Source organism: Sinocyclocheilus grahami, unplaced genomic scaffold (genome assembly GCF_001515645.1).
Source record: "Sinocyclocheilus grahami isolate Dianchi unplaced genomic scaffold, SAMN03320097.WGS_v1.1 scaffold70.1, whole genome shotgun sequence".
Classification (NCBI taxonomy): Eukaryota; Metazoa; Chordata; class Actinopteri; order Cypriniformes; family Cyprinidae; genus Sinocyclocheilus; species Sinocyclocheilus grahami.
This window is the reverse complement of record NW_015505249.1, coordinates 514,006-533,553: the sequence shown is the minus strand read 5'-3', so window position 1 is coordinate 533,553 and position 19,548 is coordinate 514,006. Positions and strand designations below refer to the sequence as shown.

General features: G+C 37.4%; 1 protein-coding gene across 1 annotated transcript; it reads left to right on the top strand.

The window, feature by feature from the left end:
- The first annotated feature begins 726 nt into the window (after positions 1–726).
- Positions 727–12,553, top strand: LOC107585384 (tubulin-specific chaperone A). The gene is made up of 4 exons (XM_016272390.1): positions 727–911; positions 7,415–7,520; positions 10,281–10,367; positions 12,250–12,553. The coding sequence occupies exons 1-4, from the start codon at positions 859–861 to the stop codon at positions 12,328–12,330; spliced, it is 327 nt and encodes a 108-aa protein (XP_016127876.1). The 5' UTR covers positions 727–858; the 3' UTR covers positions 12,331–12,553.
- Positions 12,554–19,548: the final 6,995 nt, after the last annotated feature.

Here is a 19,548-nt window from a genome sequence, read left to right as displayed (position 1 = left end):
ATAATTTAAAATAAATTAAACGTTATAAAATATAATCGTTTATAATTAATGACATCAATAATTATTATTACTTAACTAACTAATGGAGAACTTATCCGTCCACTTAACTAAAATAATGAAACATAATCATTTAAAATAATAACAATAGTATAAACGCTATAAGTAATAATTATTAATCAATAATTGTTGTAATAATATTTATTATTGAAAATAGTTTTCAGTATATTATCACTTAAAGCCTATTAAGTCCCCATAAATAGTTAAAATAAAAAAGCAAGGCCAGTAATATAATTTATGCTGTAATTAAAAGATTAGTTTACTAATCGATCTGTTTAATTTTAGTATTGGTTATAGCTGCGTATGATTTACATAGGCTATTAGAGTGTAGAGATATCAAGACTAATTGATAATCAGCAGTAAAAGAAGAAAGGTTAAGAAAGACATAATACCATGGCACCTTTATTTAAACTATTTATGGTATTAAATGATTACTGTGTTCATACACTGACATTTACATGATGCTCATAGATAAGCCTACTTAAAATAATTACCACGCTTTAATTACAACAATGATACTGTTGCTGGTAGTGTTTTTTTTAAACTATTTTATCGACTTTATTGGTAAACAGCCTACATAAATGGCGTTATAAAATGTAGTAAAACTAAAGAAACAAATACATTTGCTTTTTGAGTTGATCTTTGAACTGTCACACGCTCTGCTTCATCTGCGCATGCGTACATTTTCTGCTGTGTTGGTGCGTCTGCGCTAACAGGTTCATCTCGGCTGCGCGCTTCTCTTATTATAAACATATTTATCCGCTTTATCTTCCGTTTGCACTATTTCAAACAACACGAACAATGGCGGATCCAAGAATACGGCAAATTAAAATCAAGACCGGGGTGGTTAAACGGTAAGAAGACTGAGTAATCTTATTTCTGAAGTGTTCTAATGTCAGCAGGGTTAGGCCGCGGATTCACCGTGCCCCTGTACGGGCGTACGCCGCAGATGAGTGTCCTCATTAGGCGGAAGCTGTAAATACAGCCCGGTGCTCTGACAGCTGCTGTAGCATTGTTCAGGTGCTGAATTGAGATGCTGAAGATGCTGAATTGAAGTTGAGGCTGTTAATGCCACATGCAATAGATATTTTTATACCCTGTCAGGCAGTATGTGTGTTTGTCTGGCCTATAATTAAACATAATCAAGAATGACGTAATATGATTTCTGAGTCGTTTAGAAGCTGTAATTGCTGATTATTTAATAAGTTATGTGTGTTTTGTATGTATGAGTATGTATGCGTATTACAGAAGATATGTGTGTATTTAATGCATTTTATGTTTGTATATGTTTGTTGAGTGTGTGTGTGTGTGTGTGTGTGTGTGTGTGTGTAAATGGGTCAAAGGATAGAAGTCCCATTTTAGTCCACGCATCAAATTAAATTTACAAAGGTAATTTTATATACATAGAGAAAGCATATTATATGCGAGTAAAGAGTCTTCTTTACTGTTTCTAATACGTTTAGTGAAAATAAAATGTCAATATATGGGTGAAATAATGTTCCATTGTCATTCAGCGTAACAGATATTATTTATTGAAAAATAAAAGATGCTTATTTTGATCTGCTTATTAAAGGGGTCATATGATGCGATTTCAAGTTTTCCTTTCTCTTTGGAGTGTTACAAGCTCTTGGTGCATAAAGAAGATCTGTAAAGTTGCAAAGACTAAAGTTTCAAATCCAAAGAGATATTATTTATAAAAGTTAAGAGTCAGCCACACCAACCTAAAACGGCTCGTTCTAACACGCCCCCACATGTCTACATCACGATGTGGGAAGATTTGCATAACGCCGCCCAAATGTTCACGCAAAGAAAGAAGGCGTAACTTTTATTCTCGCTGTAGTATTGTTGCTGCCGCCATGTCGTGAAGGCACTGTGTGTTTCATTGTGAAAGCGAAACTACTTTGTTTGGCCTTCCAAAAGAGGACGATATCTGCTTCGTCATGCCTGGAGCTGATCCGTGCTGGTCGCTTAGGAATTACATCAACTTAGTGCTGTGGATCATCGGATCGGCTTTCACCGTGGACGAAGCGGAGTCCAGCCCGGGGTCGTCACATGTTGTTGCCGCAAGCCCACCGGCCGTCGCTCACTCAAGCCCGCCGTGTGTTTCGTTGTGAAAGCGAAACTACTTTGTTTGGCCTTCCAAAAATGGACACGACTAGAAATCAGTGGTTAAGTTGTATTTACAACACTGTTCCAGAACACTTCAACCCAAATATTCGGATGTGTGCAGCACATTTTATGGAGGACTGTTTCCTGATCCTGGAAGAGTAGACTACAATGAGTCTACTCTTCTACTACAACGGCTGTTCTGACTCAAAGACTGTAAGTGCGTTTTTTATATTTAAAGAGTTTTTATATTTTATATATTTAAAGCGAGTTTTTTGGGCAGTGTAGAGTAGTGCTTGTTGTTTGTCATTTCTCCGATCACAAATGCAGACATGGTTTTGTGTTTACGCGGCGCGATGCAACGCATAAAAAGACAGTATAAGTCATTATAATCCATAATTATGTCCCCACTGGATGCAACGAATGCCTCGTTTATAATGGCTTTTCATGTTTTTGAGTCATCGCTCCGGCCGGACAGGACATCACAGTATGGTAGGGGCGTAACATTTTCGTCACACGCTTGAGGTATTCAGCCAATCACAACGCACTGGATAGCTGGCCAATCACAGCACACCTTGTTTTTTCAGACCGATGAGCTTTGTAAAAATCGATGTGTTTCAGAAAGGCGGGGCATAGAGGAGAAACAATGATGTACAGTATGCATAAACATTTCATTACACTAAATACACTAAATAATGTTCTTTTTAGCAACATCATATGACCCCTTTAAAAGATATAAAAGAAGTGATACAAAATTTTATTATATTTTAAATTATTAAAAACTTGCTTCTTGCTGAGGTCAGTGGTTAAAACCTAGTGGTTTAAGTAATTTAAGGGTTTTTTGGGACTGCACTTTAAATAGAGGGTATATACTGTACATGCATATATATATATATATATATATACACACACACGCATCTATTTTGGTTTTATTTTTTGAATCTAGCATGAAGGTACAAACTTTTTAGCTTCAGATATGACCTGTGACCTACATATGATCACATTGACATTGATTATTTTTGGTCTGTACAACCGACAGTCCCCAGTATGAACTTAGAAGCTCTTAACGAATATTAGACTGGTATTAAAGTTGGTCATTTGTGTTCTGTGAGTGTCTCTGATGATCTTGCCTCATCCTCTCCCCTCCTCACCCCTCCTTTTCTCTTCTCAATCCCCACCTGACTGCTGTTTGCATTGATTGACCAGATGAGGGCCTGATTGAGATGGGCCTGTTTGATAGGGCTGGTAATGGAAGTGTGGGAATGATTCTCAGTGGGACTGAGAACGAGAGAGGGTTAGGAAACAACTCGCACACCATGCCAACACTGGAGACAACATCGTAATGAGCCGCACCGCGATAAGAACCGAACACTCAGCCTGTCAAACTCAGCTGATGTTCACATGAGGGACCAATCACATCTTGTTGTCTGAATTCATTTATGCTGAATTTGCTTATTGCGTGGGCACTGTTGGTGTTGATTGATGATTTTATGATGGAACATTCCCGCTGTCAGGCCCAGCAACGGCAGACACATCGTTCGTGTCTCTCAGACATGTTTCTTCTGGATTTCCCATCTGTTTTTTGCTCTCTGTGGATGGTCCAGCCTTGGTATCGATTAGAGCGGTGCGAGCTGCTTTGTTTTCTTTCAGCTGGGTCTTTAGGTTCTATAGATTTGTCTCAGATTTCTCTCCCCATGCGAGCACAGGCCTCTGTGGTTCACTCAGACTGGGCCTTCTCGGCTCCAGGTCAGATAATTGATTTTGTCCACCTCTGAAAGCTGTATTGCTGAATTGCATTTCTTCATTTGTCAGGCCCGTAAGGTGTGGGCTGCTTGATGGTCACATGGTTTACTCATTTTAAGTCGGTTTGTATGTTTGCACTAGCTTCACATATCTTCACCTGCTTTTGGCCCATGGGTGATCATTTTTGTTCTGTATGGTCAAATCTTTTACAATGAAAGCCAATGCTGATATGAGGAAATCATGATGGCTGATGCAGTCAATATAGGATAAAATATTATTTTTTGATGTTGAAATACTATTCTGTGTAAAAACAGAGGCTCTTGGGATATTGTAAACGTGGGGAATATAATGTCCAACGGTCCAACTTCTGACAAAAAATTGCAGAATTCAAACTAGAGCATTACGCTAACAATGCCAAGTTCAGGTTCAATTCCAAAGGAATACATGAAGTGATATACCTTGAATGCAATGTAAGTCGCCTTGCTTAAAAATAAAACCGTTTTATATGCATTATGCATTAGCAATGTTGTCAGAAGGTTTCTGTCAAATTACTGGTTTTTGCAAATACATTCATCATGAGTTCATCATGAATTTTGTCATGTGGTTTTTCTAGTTTACTACTTGTATTATTATGGTGTTTATCAGTACTTTTTAAGGTACAATGCAGATTTTGGTGCTTCAAGTATATTACTGTATGTATACAGTGTGCATTAACATTACACAACTTAATGAAATATACAAATATTAGTTGTAAAATATACAGTCATTTTGCAATACCTGAAATATTGTCAGTGTATATATATACAGTGGGTACGGAAAGTATTCAGACCCCCTTAAATTTTTTTCTACTGTAAATTTACAGAGAAATTTTTTACAGTATGGCATTTTTATCGTGGTTATGCCAGAGTTTCTGGCACTGCTATTTGTACGCTTTTTGTATTTCAGACCATACTGTTGTGCTGCTGGACAGTTTTATTAAATGACATTGTAAAGTAGTCATCCTTTCCACCAATGACTCCTGTTCTCACACTGTTTGGGGATGCAGGGCCATGAAGAGTTATCCTGAGGTGACGTCTCAACATGTTGTAAGACCTGGTGCTGCAGTAAATGTGGGTGCTTGTAATGTCAGTTAATTACACTTTCAGGTCAAGCTCCTCTCATACTGCTACATCCCTGAACTCCACGTCTTCAAACGCCTCCAGGGTGTTCCTGAAATGCCCTATGAAGCGGTCAAGATCTCATGCCAACTCAATAGTGTTCTCTGCTCAATCTGAAGCATTTAGTCCAAACGTCTCACAAAATATCAATATATTCATCCTGTAAAGAAATTAGCTATTTTACAGAAATTTCTCTCCATCTTGGCTTTGACAACCGGATGGTGTTGGTCTTCCACATCTCGTCATCTCTGTTCTACCCTATTCTTTTCTTCTTTTTGGTGATGTATTCCAGTCAGTTTTTTTTGGCCTAGCTCAGCGGATGCACTTAATAAAATGACAGACGTAATTTGCTTTTGTCACCGGGTCTCGCCGCCGACCCGCCGCCTCAAAAATACAGTATTAGAGGGGAGAGAATGTGTGTGTCGAGTCTAATTCTTTTCTCTATTTTCCAGAGAGATGCTTTTTCCATTAAGCTGAAGGAAGCAGCCCTGGCAGCCCCATTTACAGCTGCCCAGCTCCGCCCCTGCTATAAGCAGCTCCCACATCACCCTGCAGAAACAAGAAATTAACATCAGCATGACACTTTTTCATTAGCCTGTCCCTCACTTTTATTAGAATTATGCTACACCCCGATCTTTCCACCCTGCTTGCACCCCCTCTCCTTTTCCCGCGGTCTAATTTTTGCGCGCATGTCGGAGTAAGCCTTACCTTGAGCATATGTTGAGAGTTGCACCAGGGCGTTGCGATAGAAGCCTGTTAAAACCAGCGTAATTGACGTAAAATATGACACATTGTCACAGCCGGAGGCGAGTCTTACGGCACGCGGCCCGGGCTGGCAGTATGTTTGATTAATGGAGAAGTGTCTCCTGCTCTCTCTCTCTTTCTCTGTCTAACACACACACATACACGGCTGATTTTATGAAAAATGAATTCCGCAACGCCATGTCGTCCCGACAAGCGAGCAAGCCGCAGACGGAAAGCGGCTATTAGCTTGAATCATTATCAATAGTGATATTTTCAAACTCCATTACGGCAATCAGGCCGCGAATTTATTCAGTCCGTTTAGTTCATTTGGCCATAATTGATAAATAATCAAAATTTATCAATGTACTCGCTCTGCGTTTTCACTAACAATCAAGCAAAAGTGGCCCATTTGCCACCTGACTTGGTCCAAATTAGGGACTAAATTGATGATCAATTAATCCTAGTAGGGGCAGTACAGTGTCTTCGTGAGTGGTGTGCGAGGGAGACGGAGACAGATGCCGTTAAAAGACAGATTAGCGTAGCGATCAGGAAGTAGCTGATGCAGGTTAGTGCCGTGGCTAGCAAGCATGCAGCTTTTCTGAGATTGACGGTTGATATCTTTAAGAAAGAGGAAAAAGACAAGAGACTTGGGAAGGGTGTGTTTACAGTAGGATACAGTGGAGTATAGAGCTAGGTGTTTGATTAGTGGGTTTAAATTTTGTGGGGAATCTTAGAGGACTGTTAACATCTTGCATTTGTTTTGTCTGAGTGTGTTTTTACCATTTAATGTTGTTAAAAGTTTGGGGTCATTAAGATAAGAATATTTTATGCTCCCCAAAGCAGCATTTATTTGATCAAAAATGCTGTGAAAACAGTACTACTGTAAAATATTAGTACAGTTTAAAATAACTGTTTTCTGTTTGAATATATATAATGTAATTTATTCCTTTACATTTTATTATTACTCCAGTCTTCAGTGTCACATGGTCCTTCAGAAATCATTCTAATATGCTGATTTGCTGCTCAAGAAACATTTCTTATTATTTTCAGTGTTGAAAACAGCTGTGCTGCTTAATATTTGTACAGAAACAGTGGTACACTTTTTCCCAGGATGAATAGAAAATGCAAAAGAACAGCATTTATTTGAAATAGAAACATTTTAGTGGCTTTGTCACTTTTGATCAATTTAATGCATCCATGATTAATAAAAGTATGCATTTCTTCAAAAACAAAATCTTACTGACCCCAAACTTAAATGGTAGTGCATTTAATTTCCACAATATTGTCTGCATCTTAGTTGTCATCTTTTTGTTGTATTATGTATATCAACCGTACTAAACTATACTTGCATTGTTTTTTATTTGTGTAAAATGCAATAAAAAAGGTTAGTAAAGTGAAACGTCAAGGCATTTGAAGTTGGTTCTCTGATTTCAGGCCCTTAAAGGTGGTTTATTTGTATTTTGAGAGATCTGCAAGTTAGCTAGTTGTTTGTCTTCATAGGCGTAAATTCTTGACAGCATCGGACGGACAAATAAGTATTGAATTTTTTTTGAGTAAAACTCACCTCTCACTATCTATTCTCATTCTTGTTTCTCTCTCTCTCTCAGTTTGGCCAAAGAGAAGGTGTTTTACATAAAGGAGGCAAAGCAGCAGGAAGAGAAGATTGAGCGTCTCAAGGCAGAGGCAGGAGACGAGTATGTAATCAAGAAACAGGTAAGAAGAATAAACTACCTGAAACAACACCTGCCCTGTTGAGAAACCTGATGAGACTCACTCATTTAAAGGACCATAAAAGTGCTATGTTTGGGGTCCAGAACTGATGAAACATGCAGCGGTTGGCAATAGTGCTGTGTTCAAAATATCGATAAGACGATGTATCATCACAGAGATTTGACGAGCAGCGATACAGCTGGCCCTGTATCAATATTGTGGCACGTGTGCAGCAGTGGACCACGCTTAATTTGTTTTAAATTTTACGTTTAAAATTGAGTAGAAAAATGCGAGGTTTCTAAAAAAGAATGAATAGAGCATATATACAGTGGTGTGAAAAAGTGTTGGCCCCCTTCCTGATTTCTCATTTTTTTGCGTGTTTGTCTCACACTAATGTTTCAGATCATCAAACAAATTTAAATATTAGTCAAAGATAACACAAGTAAACACAACATGCAGTTTTTAAATGAAGGTTTTTATTATTAAGGGAAAACAAAATCCAAAACTACATGGCCCTGTGTGAAGAAGTGTTTGCCCCCCTGTTAAAACTGTGGTTTATTACACCGGAGTTAAATTTCTCTAGCCACACCCAGTCCTGATTACTGCCACACCTGATCCTATTGAGATGCTGTGGCATGACCTTAAAAAGGCGGTTCATCCTCAAAAACCCTCCAGTGTGGCTGAATTACAACAAATCTGCATAGATGAGTGGACCAAAATTCCAAGTTATCGCAAACGCCTGATGGCAGTTGTTGCTGCTAAGGGTGGCCCAACCAGTTATTAGGTTTAGGGGGCAAACACTTTTTCACACAGGGCCATGTAGTTTTGGATTTTGTTTTCCCTTAATAATAAAAACCTTCATTTAAAAACTGCATGTTGTGTTCACTTGTGTTATCTTTTACTAATATTTAAATTTGTTTGATGATCTGAAACATTAAAGTGTGACAAGCATGCAAAAAAATAAGAAATCAGGAAGGGGGCCAACACTTTTTCACACCACTGTAAGCTACAACAAGGTTTTAATCTGGCCACAGAGGAACACAACTGGGGTTGCCTGATATAAAGAGACGTAATCCCCGAAACAGACCTTCACACTTGGGCAGTACGGAAATATCTGCTAATTGTGCTACTTATCTTTGTCAGCCTGACAACAATGTGCATGCGCTCTCTCTCCACTGTGGATAAATGCGCTTGCTTTCCGAAAACACCGGTTAGCTTGCAGTTTAGCGATCTCCACTTCAATATTCTATTCTCAGAAAATTGTAATTCATCGAGTGTTCATTTATGAGAGAGAGAAAGAGAGAGGCTGTGTATGTATGAATTACCACCGTTTTGCCGCATTTCTCTATTAACAGTAAAGCTGTGGCTTTAATTCCTTTAGAAACAATGATGTTACCAGCTCCTTGTTGAAAAAGATAATGTAGCTCTTGAGCGATTAAGCTATTTAGTTGATAAAACCGCGGGGCAGCGCTAAAAAATGTGTTCCTGAATGTGTGAGTGCGGCCGCAACGTGATCTGTGTGTGTGACTGAACTTAAAGGGGTCATATGATGCCATTTAAATTTTTCCTTTCTCTTTGGAGTGTTACAAGCTCTTGGTGCATAAAGAAGATCTTTAAAGTTGCAAAGACTAAAGTCTCAAATCCAAAGAGATACTTTATAAAAGTTAAGAGTCAACCACACCTACCTAAAATGGCTCATTCTAACACGTCCCCACATATCTACATCACGATGTGGGAAGATTTGCATAACGCCGCCCAAATGTTCACGTAAAGAAAGAAGGCATAACTTTTATTTTCGCTGTAGTTTTGTTGTTTCCGCCGCAATGTGGTAAAGACGCTGTGTGCTTCGTTGTAAAAGCGAAACTACTTTGTTTGGTCTTCCAAAAAGTCGCTTTGAACTCATGCATCTTCGGAAGCGGAGCTGCACAGAATGTCCTGCCGTGCGCACCTAAGCAAACTTGCGGACGCGTCGAGTGAATCAGCCATGTGTGCGTTAGATACAGTGAAGACTGCGCGTTAGTTTAGAACTCTTCTAAAAAAAATTAATCGTAGAGAGAGTGTTAATTTGTGCTATGATAACCTACCAGCAATGTAAGTGATTTTTTTATATATATTAGAATCAGTACGTTACAATATACATTTATTAGAACGAGTACATTATTATTTATGGACTTAAAAACAAGATGTAACGGTGAAAGAGACACTGCTGATTCAGTATGGCAGTGCTGTGAGTGAAATCAGGGTGAGTTTTAATGAGTTTTAATGTGCTGATGCAAAATTAATGACGTTATGTAACTTTAGAGGAGTTTTGTAATTAACAACACATGCTGCTAATTTAGATGTTCTCAAGGAGTAGTGGCCCATGTGTTCTCTCTCTCTCTCTCTCTCTCTCTCTCTCTCTCTTTTGCTTCATTCTCTACTTCACCTTCTATCTGGAGTGAATGCATATATAGCTCTGTTTTAAAAGACTAGTTCACATAAAATGTACAATTCTGTCATGATTTACTCATTTTCATATCTGATGATAGTCGTACAAATTAGATATTGATGGTGGGACCAAGAACTTACAAACTCACTCAACCAGGAGTTTTCCAGTGAGCTCCTTCAAATGCTTAACGAAGTAATACAGAAATATAAAATGCTCTCTGAGAATAAGAGAGATGTTCTGGGTTTTTCTAGATGATGTTTTTATGTGAAATATGTCGTCTTTTTGTTTTGTTATAGTACAGAGCCAGTAAAATCTCTTAAACGTGTCTTTAACAGATGGAGGTGTTGCAAGAGTCAAGAATGATGATCCCTGACTGCCATCGTCGTTTAGCCATGGCCCACGCTGACCTGCAACAACTGTTGGTGAGAATATGAAACGCACACACTGTTTCAGACGTTGACCCACCTGAAAGGTTTGAACTCCGTGGCGCTTTTAAAGAAATAGTTACCCAAAAATGAAAATTTGCTCAATGTCCTCACCCTCAGGCCATCCAAGATGTAAATGAGTTTGTTTCTTGATCAGAACAGATTTGGAGAAACTTAGCATTACATCACTTGCTCACTGGATCCTCAGTGGATCCTCTTCAGTGAATGGGTGCCGACAGAATGAGAGTCCAAACAGCTGATAAAAACATCACAATAGTCCACAAGTAATCCACTCCAGTCCAGTCCATCAATTAACATCCCATGAAGTGAAAAGCTGCATGTTTGTATTAAACAAATCCATCAAGACGTTTAAATTTAAAACCATCTCTTTTGTCCAAAATATGAGTCCATAGACTATAATAACGCTTCTTTTAGTGGAAAAGTCCATCCCATGTTGTCCTCTCACATCAAAACCCTCCCAACATATTTGTATAGAACTCTTTTGAACTGTTTTCACTTGTAAATGTTGCTTGATCTGTGCATATCTCTCCCCTGATTCAGACCAGATTTTTTTTTTCACTGGAGTTTGAAGTTAATATCCATGTAATGGTAGATGTTTCTTAAAAACACACAGCTTTTTGCTTCACATGATGTTAATTGATGGACTGGAGTGGTGTGGATTATTGTGATGTTTTTGTCAGCTGTTTGGACTCTCGTTCTGACGGCACCCATTCACTGCAGAGGATCCATTGGTGAGCAAGTAATATTATGCTAAATTTCTCCAAATCTGTTCCCATGATGAAACAAACTCATCTACATCTTGGATAACCAGAAGGTGAGTTTGTATAGTGTGAATATTGTACAGGAGGACATTTTTGTGTCTAGGCATCTCCCAGGTTTTTGGATCAGTGTTAAGCCCAGGACACCTTGACATGGCATGATTATGTGTGTGAGAAAGATACCGTGTGCAGTCCGCTTCCTGTTTGTTGCCGTATATAGAGGAAGTAGGCGATTACAGGGGCCACATTAATTAACAGCAAACAAATCTGTGATCGCCCGCTGTGGCAGCTCCTGTTTGTGTGAGTTTCAATAAAAAAAATTTTAAACCCTCTACTATTTCGTGTCAGAGTAAAACTTGCCGCCAGCCACAGCAGCAGCTCAGTGAGGCTTCACACACACTCAGTTCTGTGCTGCACTCATTTCAGTTCATTAGTAATGTTGTCACGGCAATGGCCTCCATAGAAACCGTCGTCGATCGATTAGCATTGATATGACCTACTCCTCTCACTGCCTCCATTACATTTTCACACTGTTACGTGTGTGAGTGTGTTTGTTTGTCTGAGGTGCTTGTGTGTGTGATTATCTGACAGGCTCACTGAGTGGATTAGCTGTTTTTGGTGATGTAGTTAGTCCCTTTCATTGTGTTACTGTGATCTGATTTACTAACTCCAACTGGATGGAAAACTCCCACTCTGTAGACAGTTAAAACCCTAGAAGTGTAAATATTTTGTTAAATGTTCCATTTTTATATTGACTAAAATGATGCAGTGCATCTTGGAATCTTGAGGTTTGGTTTGATCTAATTATATTGATATAATTCATGATAAAAAAACAAACACATTGCGATCTTAAAATAAACCAGTATTTTGAATAAGAAACAAATGCGCAATAAGTATCGTAAGTAATTATGATCAGTTCATTAAATTCTGTAACCAATGCTTTGAATTTATTGTAAATTACTAGGATTGTAAGATGCATAATTTTCTTCATTTTATTTGTTTATTATTCATATTTGTTTTCAATGAACAAAATAGTAGTCATACTCATTAAGACTCCAGATTGGGTGCAGGCAATGACTTCAAACCGTTTTTATTTTCAGGAAACGGAAGAGGAATTGGCTGAAAAGGAAGAATACACGGAGGCTAGAACTGTTTTAGATTCAGTCAAGCTGGAAGGATGATGGACACAAACGAATTAACACTCACAGACGCTAACATACACACTGGCATCCCAAGTGTCCATTCCATTTGTTCTGACTTGTTCAGCGTTTCAGAAGCAATGCCATGTGTTTACTGATTGCTTACGTTTGCATTTGTATTGATTCATAATTTAATGGCACTGTTTTCTTCCTAGCCTTCTGTGATCAAATTTACACAATCATGAAATAAAGTTTATTTTCACTATTTCAAACCCTTCTGTTTCCTTCATGCATATAGTTATTATTGAATACTGTTGTTTTTTGTTCAGCTCTATATCTTCAGTTCATTATAGTATGTTAAGTTTTTAGATTAGAGCTTCGCCTGCTGAAAAGGGAAAAATTGTGACACGTCTTTGATTTCTTGTAAGGTTTTCACATTTATTCCTGCTGCAGGTATGTGTGACTACACAAAGCTGAATTAACATGTAAAACAGTAGCCTTTATGTTTTGATATAAGATGCCATATGTTTCCCTTCTCATAGGACTGCAGAAATGAATGCAGAATTTGAACCTGGATGTCAGTCACATGGACAGGCTTTGCTTTCCTGCATGCAGAGGGAGACAGGTATAGCATGAAAAACTAATCTATGATGAGAATATATTTCCAGCTCTCCTGAAAGGACACTGACCTCCGCTGGCCAGATTCTCTCATGCAAGCACGTGCACAAGGCTGCTTTGACCTATTTGCTGGAGTAACATGCATATTCTGCAATTTCAATATAATTACATCATTTGAATTCAGGGTGTATTTTGTTGGCTATGAATGTCATTTTATATTAGCTATGGATATTAGAAAATGGAGGGCCTATTTCTGATCCTCTGGTAGAGATTGCATCAAGCTTTTCCCAGTCTCTCAGATTTTACAATCAGCGTTGTCAAGGTAAATGGTGAAGAAGTTTCCTTCGCAACAGCTTACTGCAATGCATTTCATATCAAATAGGTGAGAATTTTTAACAGAACTCTTCAGTTGTCTGTATGCTTATGTATTGTTTTCTATTTAAAGTGGGCCAAAAACTACTTGGACTTAAACGTGAGTGTATATTGTTGCATTCAATAACAAAAGCAAACATAATACATAAGGTAATCAAACCAAGTGGCATTCATTTTTAAGAGCTGGCATAATCAGTATTCAAGGAACTGAATGTTTTAGTAAAATAATAGATGTACTGTTTACAAAAAAGTCTGTGTCTGTAATATTTAGAGACTGTGGTTAATTTTAGTGGAACATCTGTGATGGCCCACCTGTGATTTATAAAGGATTAATCCATTAAAAATCATCTTTGGCCCAGTAATAATGGAAGTTACTTCTGATTAAACTATTTACATTTATTTGTATATTCATATAATTTATATTATATATAAATATATTTAATATATAAAATTTTTCTTAAATGTATACGTGTGTATTTATATATACACTGTAAAAAATGACCGTGAATTTAACGGTAAAAGACTGTAAAAATGCTACAGTAAAAACCTGTTAAATGGTTAATGGTAAATTCCCCTACTATATATGGTGAAAAACTGTATTGGACATTAATTTTACGGTAGTATACCGTTTTTGGAAGTGAAAAAGACAGTATAATTTACAGTGAATAACTGTAAATTGACATTCCCAGAATTCCCTGCACCACATATTTTTTAAATTTGATGTTTTTTTGTTGAAATAACTATTTTACTTCTTAGTTTTTTCTTATCAGTTTTGTATATTAGGGTTGTGTGTTACACCTAATGTTGTTAAATGAATGTTTATTGCATTATTTCAGTGTCATTTGTGTTACCATGATGGTGTTTAGCTTTGTGTGAATGACACTGTGCACCTTCTATATATGTTATTATCTAAAAGCTGCTAGTGATGGGCTTTGGTTCATCATGTGACTTTCTCATCACCACCTGCATTTGGTGGTTATCAGTGTATTACAAAGGTACAAAACAGATTTCAGTACTTCAGTAGGTTGGCATATTAACATTATATCAGTTAATGAAAATACAGTATTTAACTGTAAATTTAAGTTAAAACCGTAAAACCTAAAATGGTGCTACTGTATTTTTTACCATAATTTTTTTTTACAGTGTACATAAATATACACAGTACACACATGAAAACAACTTATTTTGGATGCGATTAATTGTTTGACAGCATATATATATATATATATATGTATTATTATTTTTCTTCACATGACTGTTTTGTTATATTTTGACTTGAGTGTGTGTGTGTGTGTGGTTGAATTTAAATCATTTTTCACATATAGGCCCATGTATAAAAATGAAAAGATACTTGATGCACCATTTTGGCCCTCTGCGCCTTATATATATCCATATCTTTCTATTTTTGCGGTGTATAACGCAAATATCTTTTTCTCTAGGCATTTCCAGTAGTGTTGCACTGTTGTGATTAGGAGTTGTTTTAATGTTGTCGTTTTCAATGGGTGTTTCCTCACTAACACAAATAATTGAACGGATTTCTGTCGGGTTCATCCCACAATCGCGTTTCCTCTCAAGTCTATAGAGTTCCGCCTAATTCGGTGTGTTTTGAAATGTGTTTCGGGTTGTTGTTTTTTTGAAAGCCGAAGGAGCAGATGAATTCGGGTTCCATTTGGCTTGGTCTTCATTCTACATATTTCGATAATTATCGGGTTCACCCCGAAGCCTCATTATAGCGCTAATGAGGCGCCGCCACTCCGTGACACCCAACCGCTCCATCTCGTTAAGGAAATCGCTCTTCAATGCTGATTATTTTATTTGGAGCCATAATTATATTTCTTTCGGATAAATCACGGTCTAATCGAGTCCGTTCGGAGGGCAGCGCCTCTAATTGGAGCATGAGATGCACCGAGTCTGCTTGCGCTACCGGAGGAACCGAGCACCTGATGGATTGGGGTCTTCATCACCCCCTCCTCCTCCTCCTCCTCCAGCTAAAACACAACAACTTATTACCTTTAATCCCCCCGACTGTCACCGCATCACCTGCACGAAACAAGAATCTAATTTGTTAAACTGGCATTTCTGCAGATGGACGATCGATTTTCTCTTTAGAATTCTCTAATTGAGTGAATATAGACGCCCCGTGAATCACATTCCGCCGTGGAACCGGAGAAAGAGGGCCTCATGCTGCACGTAATATGGGTGTGGAGCAGGGTTTGTCTATGTTGTGTGGACCCCCGTAGGGACAGTAAGACTTAAAATCACTAATAACTGTTTTAATGAAAGTCGGAAAATGCAGAAAGGTTTTAGTGAGCTAGAACAAGAGAAGTCAGTGAACCAACAAACGTGTGTATTTGCGTCATTAGGAGTAAAATAGCTGAAAATGTACCACATAAAGTGGCTAATTTGCACAAAACCTCGTTTTGTGGACGGAAAAGTGGTCAAATATTTTCCCTAAAATTAATAATAATACAGTTTATATAATTTATATTTAATATTATTTATTGTTATTTAAGAGAAATTGGAGTCAGTTGGAATAAAAATATGCTACATAATATTTTTAGGCCTATTGCGTATATTAATATAATTTATATATATATATATATATATATATATATATATATATATATGTCCCCAAAATAATAATAATTTATATATATATATATATAATTTATTATTATTATTATTTTGGGGACATCCTTAAAGAGGAGATGTTTACAAATACATGTCATATCATTTTTCCGAAATAAAAAAGCTGTATTTTGAGTACAATTATGCAATTAACTAAGAATGCGATTATGCCACATTTTGGAGTCAAACTATATTTACTATATATTTACTAAACTATATTGAAGGGAAGAGTAGTGCACATAAAAACTTTTTTTTGAATGACTTCGAGGTTGGTTTTATTGTTTAGTTTTATATGGTTTTAGTAATCGGGAGTCAAAAGTCAATTCGGGAGAAGAGTAAATAATTTTTTTGTAATATAGGTCATCATACATGTGATATAATAAGGTATAAGCATATAATATAAAGTATATATTTTTAATATAAAATGCTTCCTTTTGCGCAATTGTTAGGGTTAGTGGTTATTAGTCTGTATTTGAATTGAAACGTGTGTGTGTGTGCTGGTGGAGAAGCACAATCATGTATGTGTGGAAATGTGTCCTGCATGTCAGTGCGCGCGTGGGACAGATGTGATGGTGGATATGAAGGCCACGAGATGGTGACTCAAACAAAAGCCTCGCTGAAAATCCCCGGAGCAGAATTCTCTCAGCTCCAGACCGCGTTCAGAATTACATTTGTTTTTCTTGTGATTTTATTAAAAGTCACTCCTCATCTCCAGAGCGCGTGAAAATGTCTACTTTCCACTCAGATGCGCCGCATTAACTTGCAGGGCGCGAGTTTGTTTGTTTGTCTATTTTTATTTCTATGCAGTGTAAGATTGATGCGAGCTTGTTATCGCTATCTGGTGGGAGAGAGAGAGATGCAACTCAGCTTTGCTTCTGAATCACCTCTCAAATTACCCTCCTTCTCTCTCTCTTCTTCTCTCTCTCTCTCTCGTGACACACACAGTATCACTGATGCATAACTTCTGCAATCCCTGCGCAAAGGACTTATAAAATACCTTTCATCTTAGAAAATGAGTAAATATTATAAATGTGTTACTACTACCATTATTTTTATAGACGTTACATATTATGTATATCAAAGTAATAAAAATAGTGTTGTTATAACTGTTAAATATTACGAGGTTAGTGCGTTTTAACTTCACACAAATGTATCCATAGAAGCTTTTGTTATTATTATAACATTACATATTATATATATATAGGTCTATATTAAAGTTATTAAAATAGTATTATTACTGATTTAACTTAAATATTACGCGTGCATAGTGTAGTAAACGTATGTTTGTTTAACCTTCACTTCAATTTGCCAAATGTTTTGAACGTCTTTGAATTTATAATTTGATTTTATAGTTTTTAGTGCATTAAATCAGTTTTCTGAAGGAAAACGTGGAAAAATCATTTTCAATTAAAAAAAAAAATTCTCTGATTCTGTTTGTCGGCCTAATTGTTTGGTGATACAATTACCAATATTATGAATGGTTATATTTACATTATTAGCTGTTTTTCGTGTGCATATTGTATACACCATAGTGGAAATACAGCATAAATATTATTATGATTTGCATTATTATACGTTTTGTTAATACTTATTTTCTGAAGGAAAACGTGGAAAAATCATTTTCAATTAAAAAAAAAAATTCTCTGATTCTGTTTGTCGGCCTAATTGTTTGGTGATACAATTACCAATATGAATGGTTATATTTACATTATTAGCTGTTTTTCGTGTGCATATTGTATACACCATAGTGGAAATACAGCATAAATATTATTATGATTTGCATTATTATACGTTTTGTTAATACTTAATAAGTATTGTGCTGGTCGTAGGCTATGCGTTTTGTTTTATAGCTTTTTTTTATTGTGTTGATTCCTGAACTTTAGTTGTGATCACCGCCTTTTGCTGCAGCTCAGAGGACCTAGAGATTCTTTTTTTCTTCTTTTTCTTTTTCATTACTGGTGAGGTCAGGAAACAGTTGTGTATCCCCCTCAAATGCATTTAATAAAATGTTTTGCTTCGCTTCGCCTTTCACAAATAAAGCTTGAAATCCCCTTGCTGGCTGCAGGCCGGGTATTGGTGTACAGAAATTCAATCTGTACATTTTGTACGAGGTAAACAGACGTAATGAATTGCATTAGAGCAAGCCAATGTATTTCCAGCCAGACAGTTTTCAGCCCTTGCTCCGTTTGTGTGCAGCAATCTAAAACTTATTTATTAGGGAAAAAAACACTTGATCCGAGGCGCAAAAAAATCCTCTTTCAGCCGAATAAAGACAAAAGCAAGCAGTAAGGCGATATAAGAATTTTAATTGAGGGTCACAGCTTGCACACTATATTTGTTCATATTTTATGAAGTGCAGGGCAGCCCTTCATTCATATGTCCCCTTGAAAGCATCGTTAGGCGTCTGTCGCACTTTTAGTCCGTTAAATATGACCGCGTGCCTCCAGAAGAGTGATTCACTTCTGTTTGTGCAGCTATAAAAGGATCGAGCTATTGAAAAGTCGTAAAATGAAGCGCGCTATCAATCACGCGGCAACTGTTTCAGAACAAACAATGTAATGATTTCACATGATCGTTATTGTTGAGGTAATGCAGTTGATTCTCTTGCTGCGATACGTGAGAAAAATACAAACGTGAGTTCATGCATGTGAATAATAGCCAATCGTACACATTTAAAAATAAATCAAAATAAAGGTTCCACTTAGAACCAGAACTTATCGTTGGAGAAGGTGCTTTTTTAGGCACTTTTGTTTTGTAGTCTTTTAGAATCTGTAAACGAAAAAGACTAGAATTCGTTTGGCGTCTCCAAAGAAGCATCTCTAAACAATTCAAGTTGGAGTTGTTTGAATAGAACAACCGAAGAAGCTTTATTTTTTAAGCGTGTGGGATACAATTATTACAACTCCAGCCAGATAAAACAACACAACCGCGTTCGATTTATATTTACGCCTCTGGTATAAAGCCACATCCTCATCCCAATTCAAAAAGCCTCAGTCTATTTCCTGGCCAAAAGCAAAGTGTGAGATGAACACAAACCCGAGATCTTCCATTACGCGCCCGGCGCCTCGCTCGCCTTCTCTGGCATTTCGGATATCAAAACGCAGCGCAAGAACAATTGTTTCCAAATTGAATCCGCACTCTCTTCCTTTCCTCATTTTCAGCGAGGCATATACATTTCCCCGGCGAGTCGAGAGTCGCATCTGACCCGGCGTCTGGAAGCGGGCGCTCTTGTTCTTACCAGCAGATTGGTGGCTTGTCAAAAAAAGTGGAAAGTTTCTCGCTCGGACGCGTCCTTTGTGCGCGCTGAAAAGACACCATTCACTCTTGCAGATAAAGGAGTTCTTTAAACCATCCCACTGACATCTGCTTAGAGTCTGTTTGCGCTGGTTGTCTGATATTTTTTATCGGCTCCGCGCGTGACAAAAGCTATTGTGTTAATTGGTGTAAATGCAGGTTCGTTTATTGGTGGTTAGACGGGCTGCACAGTGTTCTTTGCATGAAATAAATCAAGTTAATTTGGGGCAATTGGATGAAAAATCAATGCAACGAATACAATTTGTCAGTGTAGAGTGTTTAAAGTCTAAATGTATCTATTTTGGTGCGAAAGTCCTCGCACCCCCCCCCCCCCCCCCCCCCCCCCCC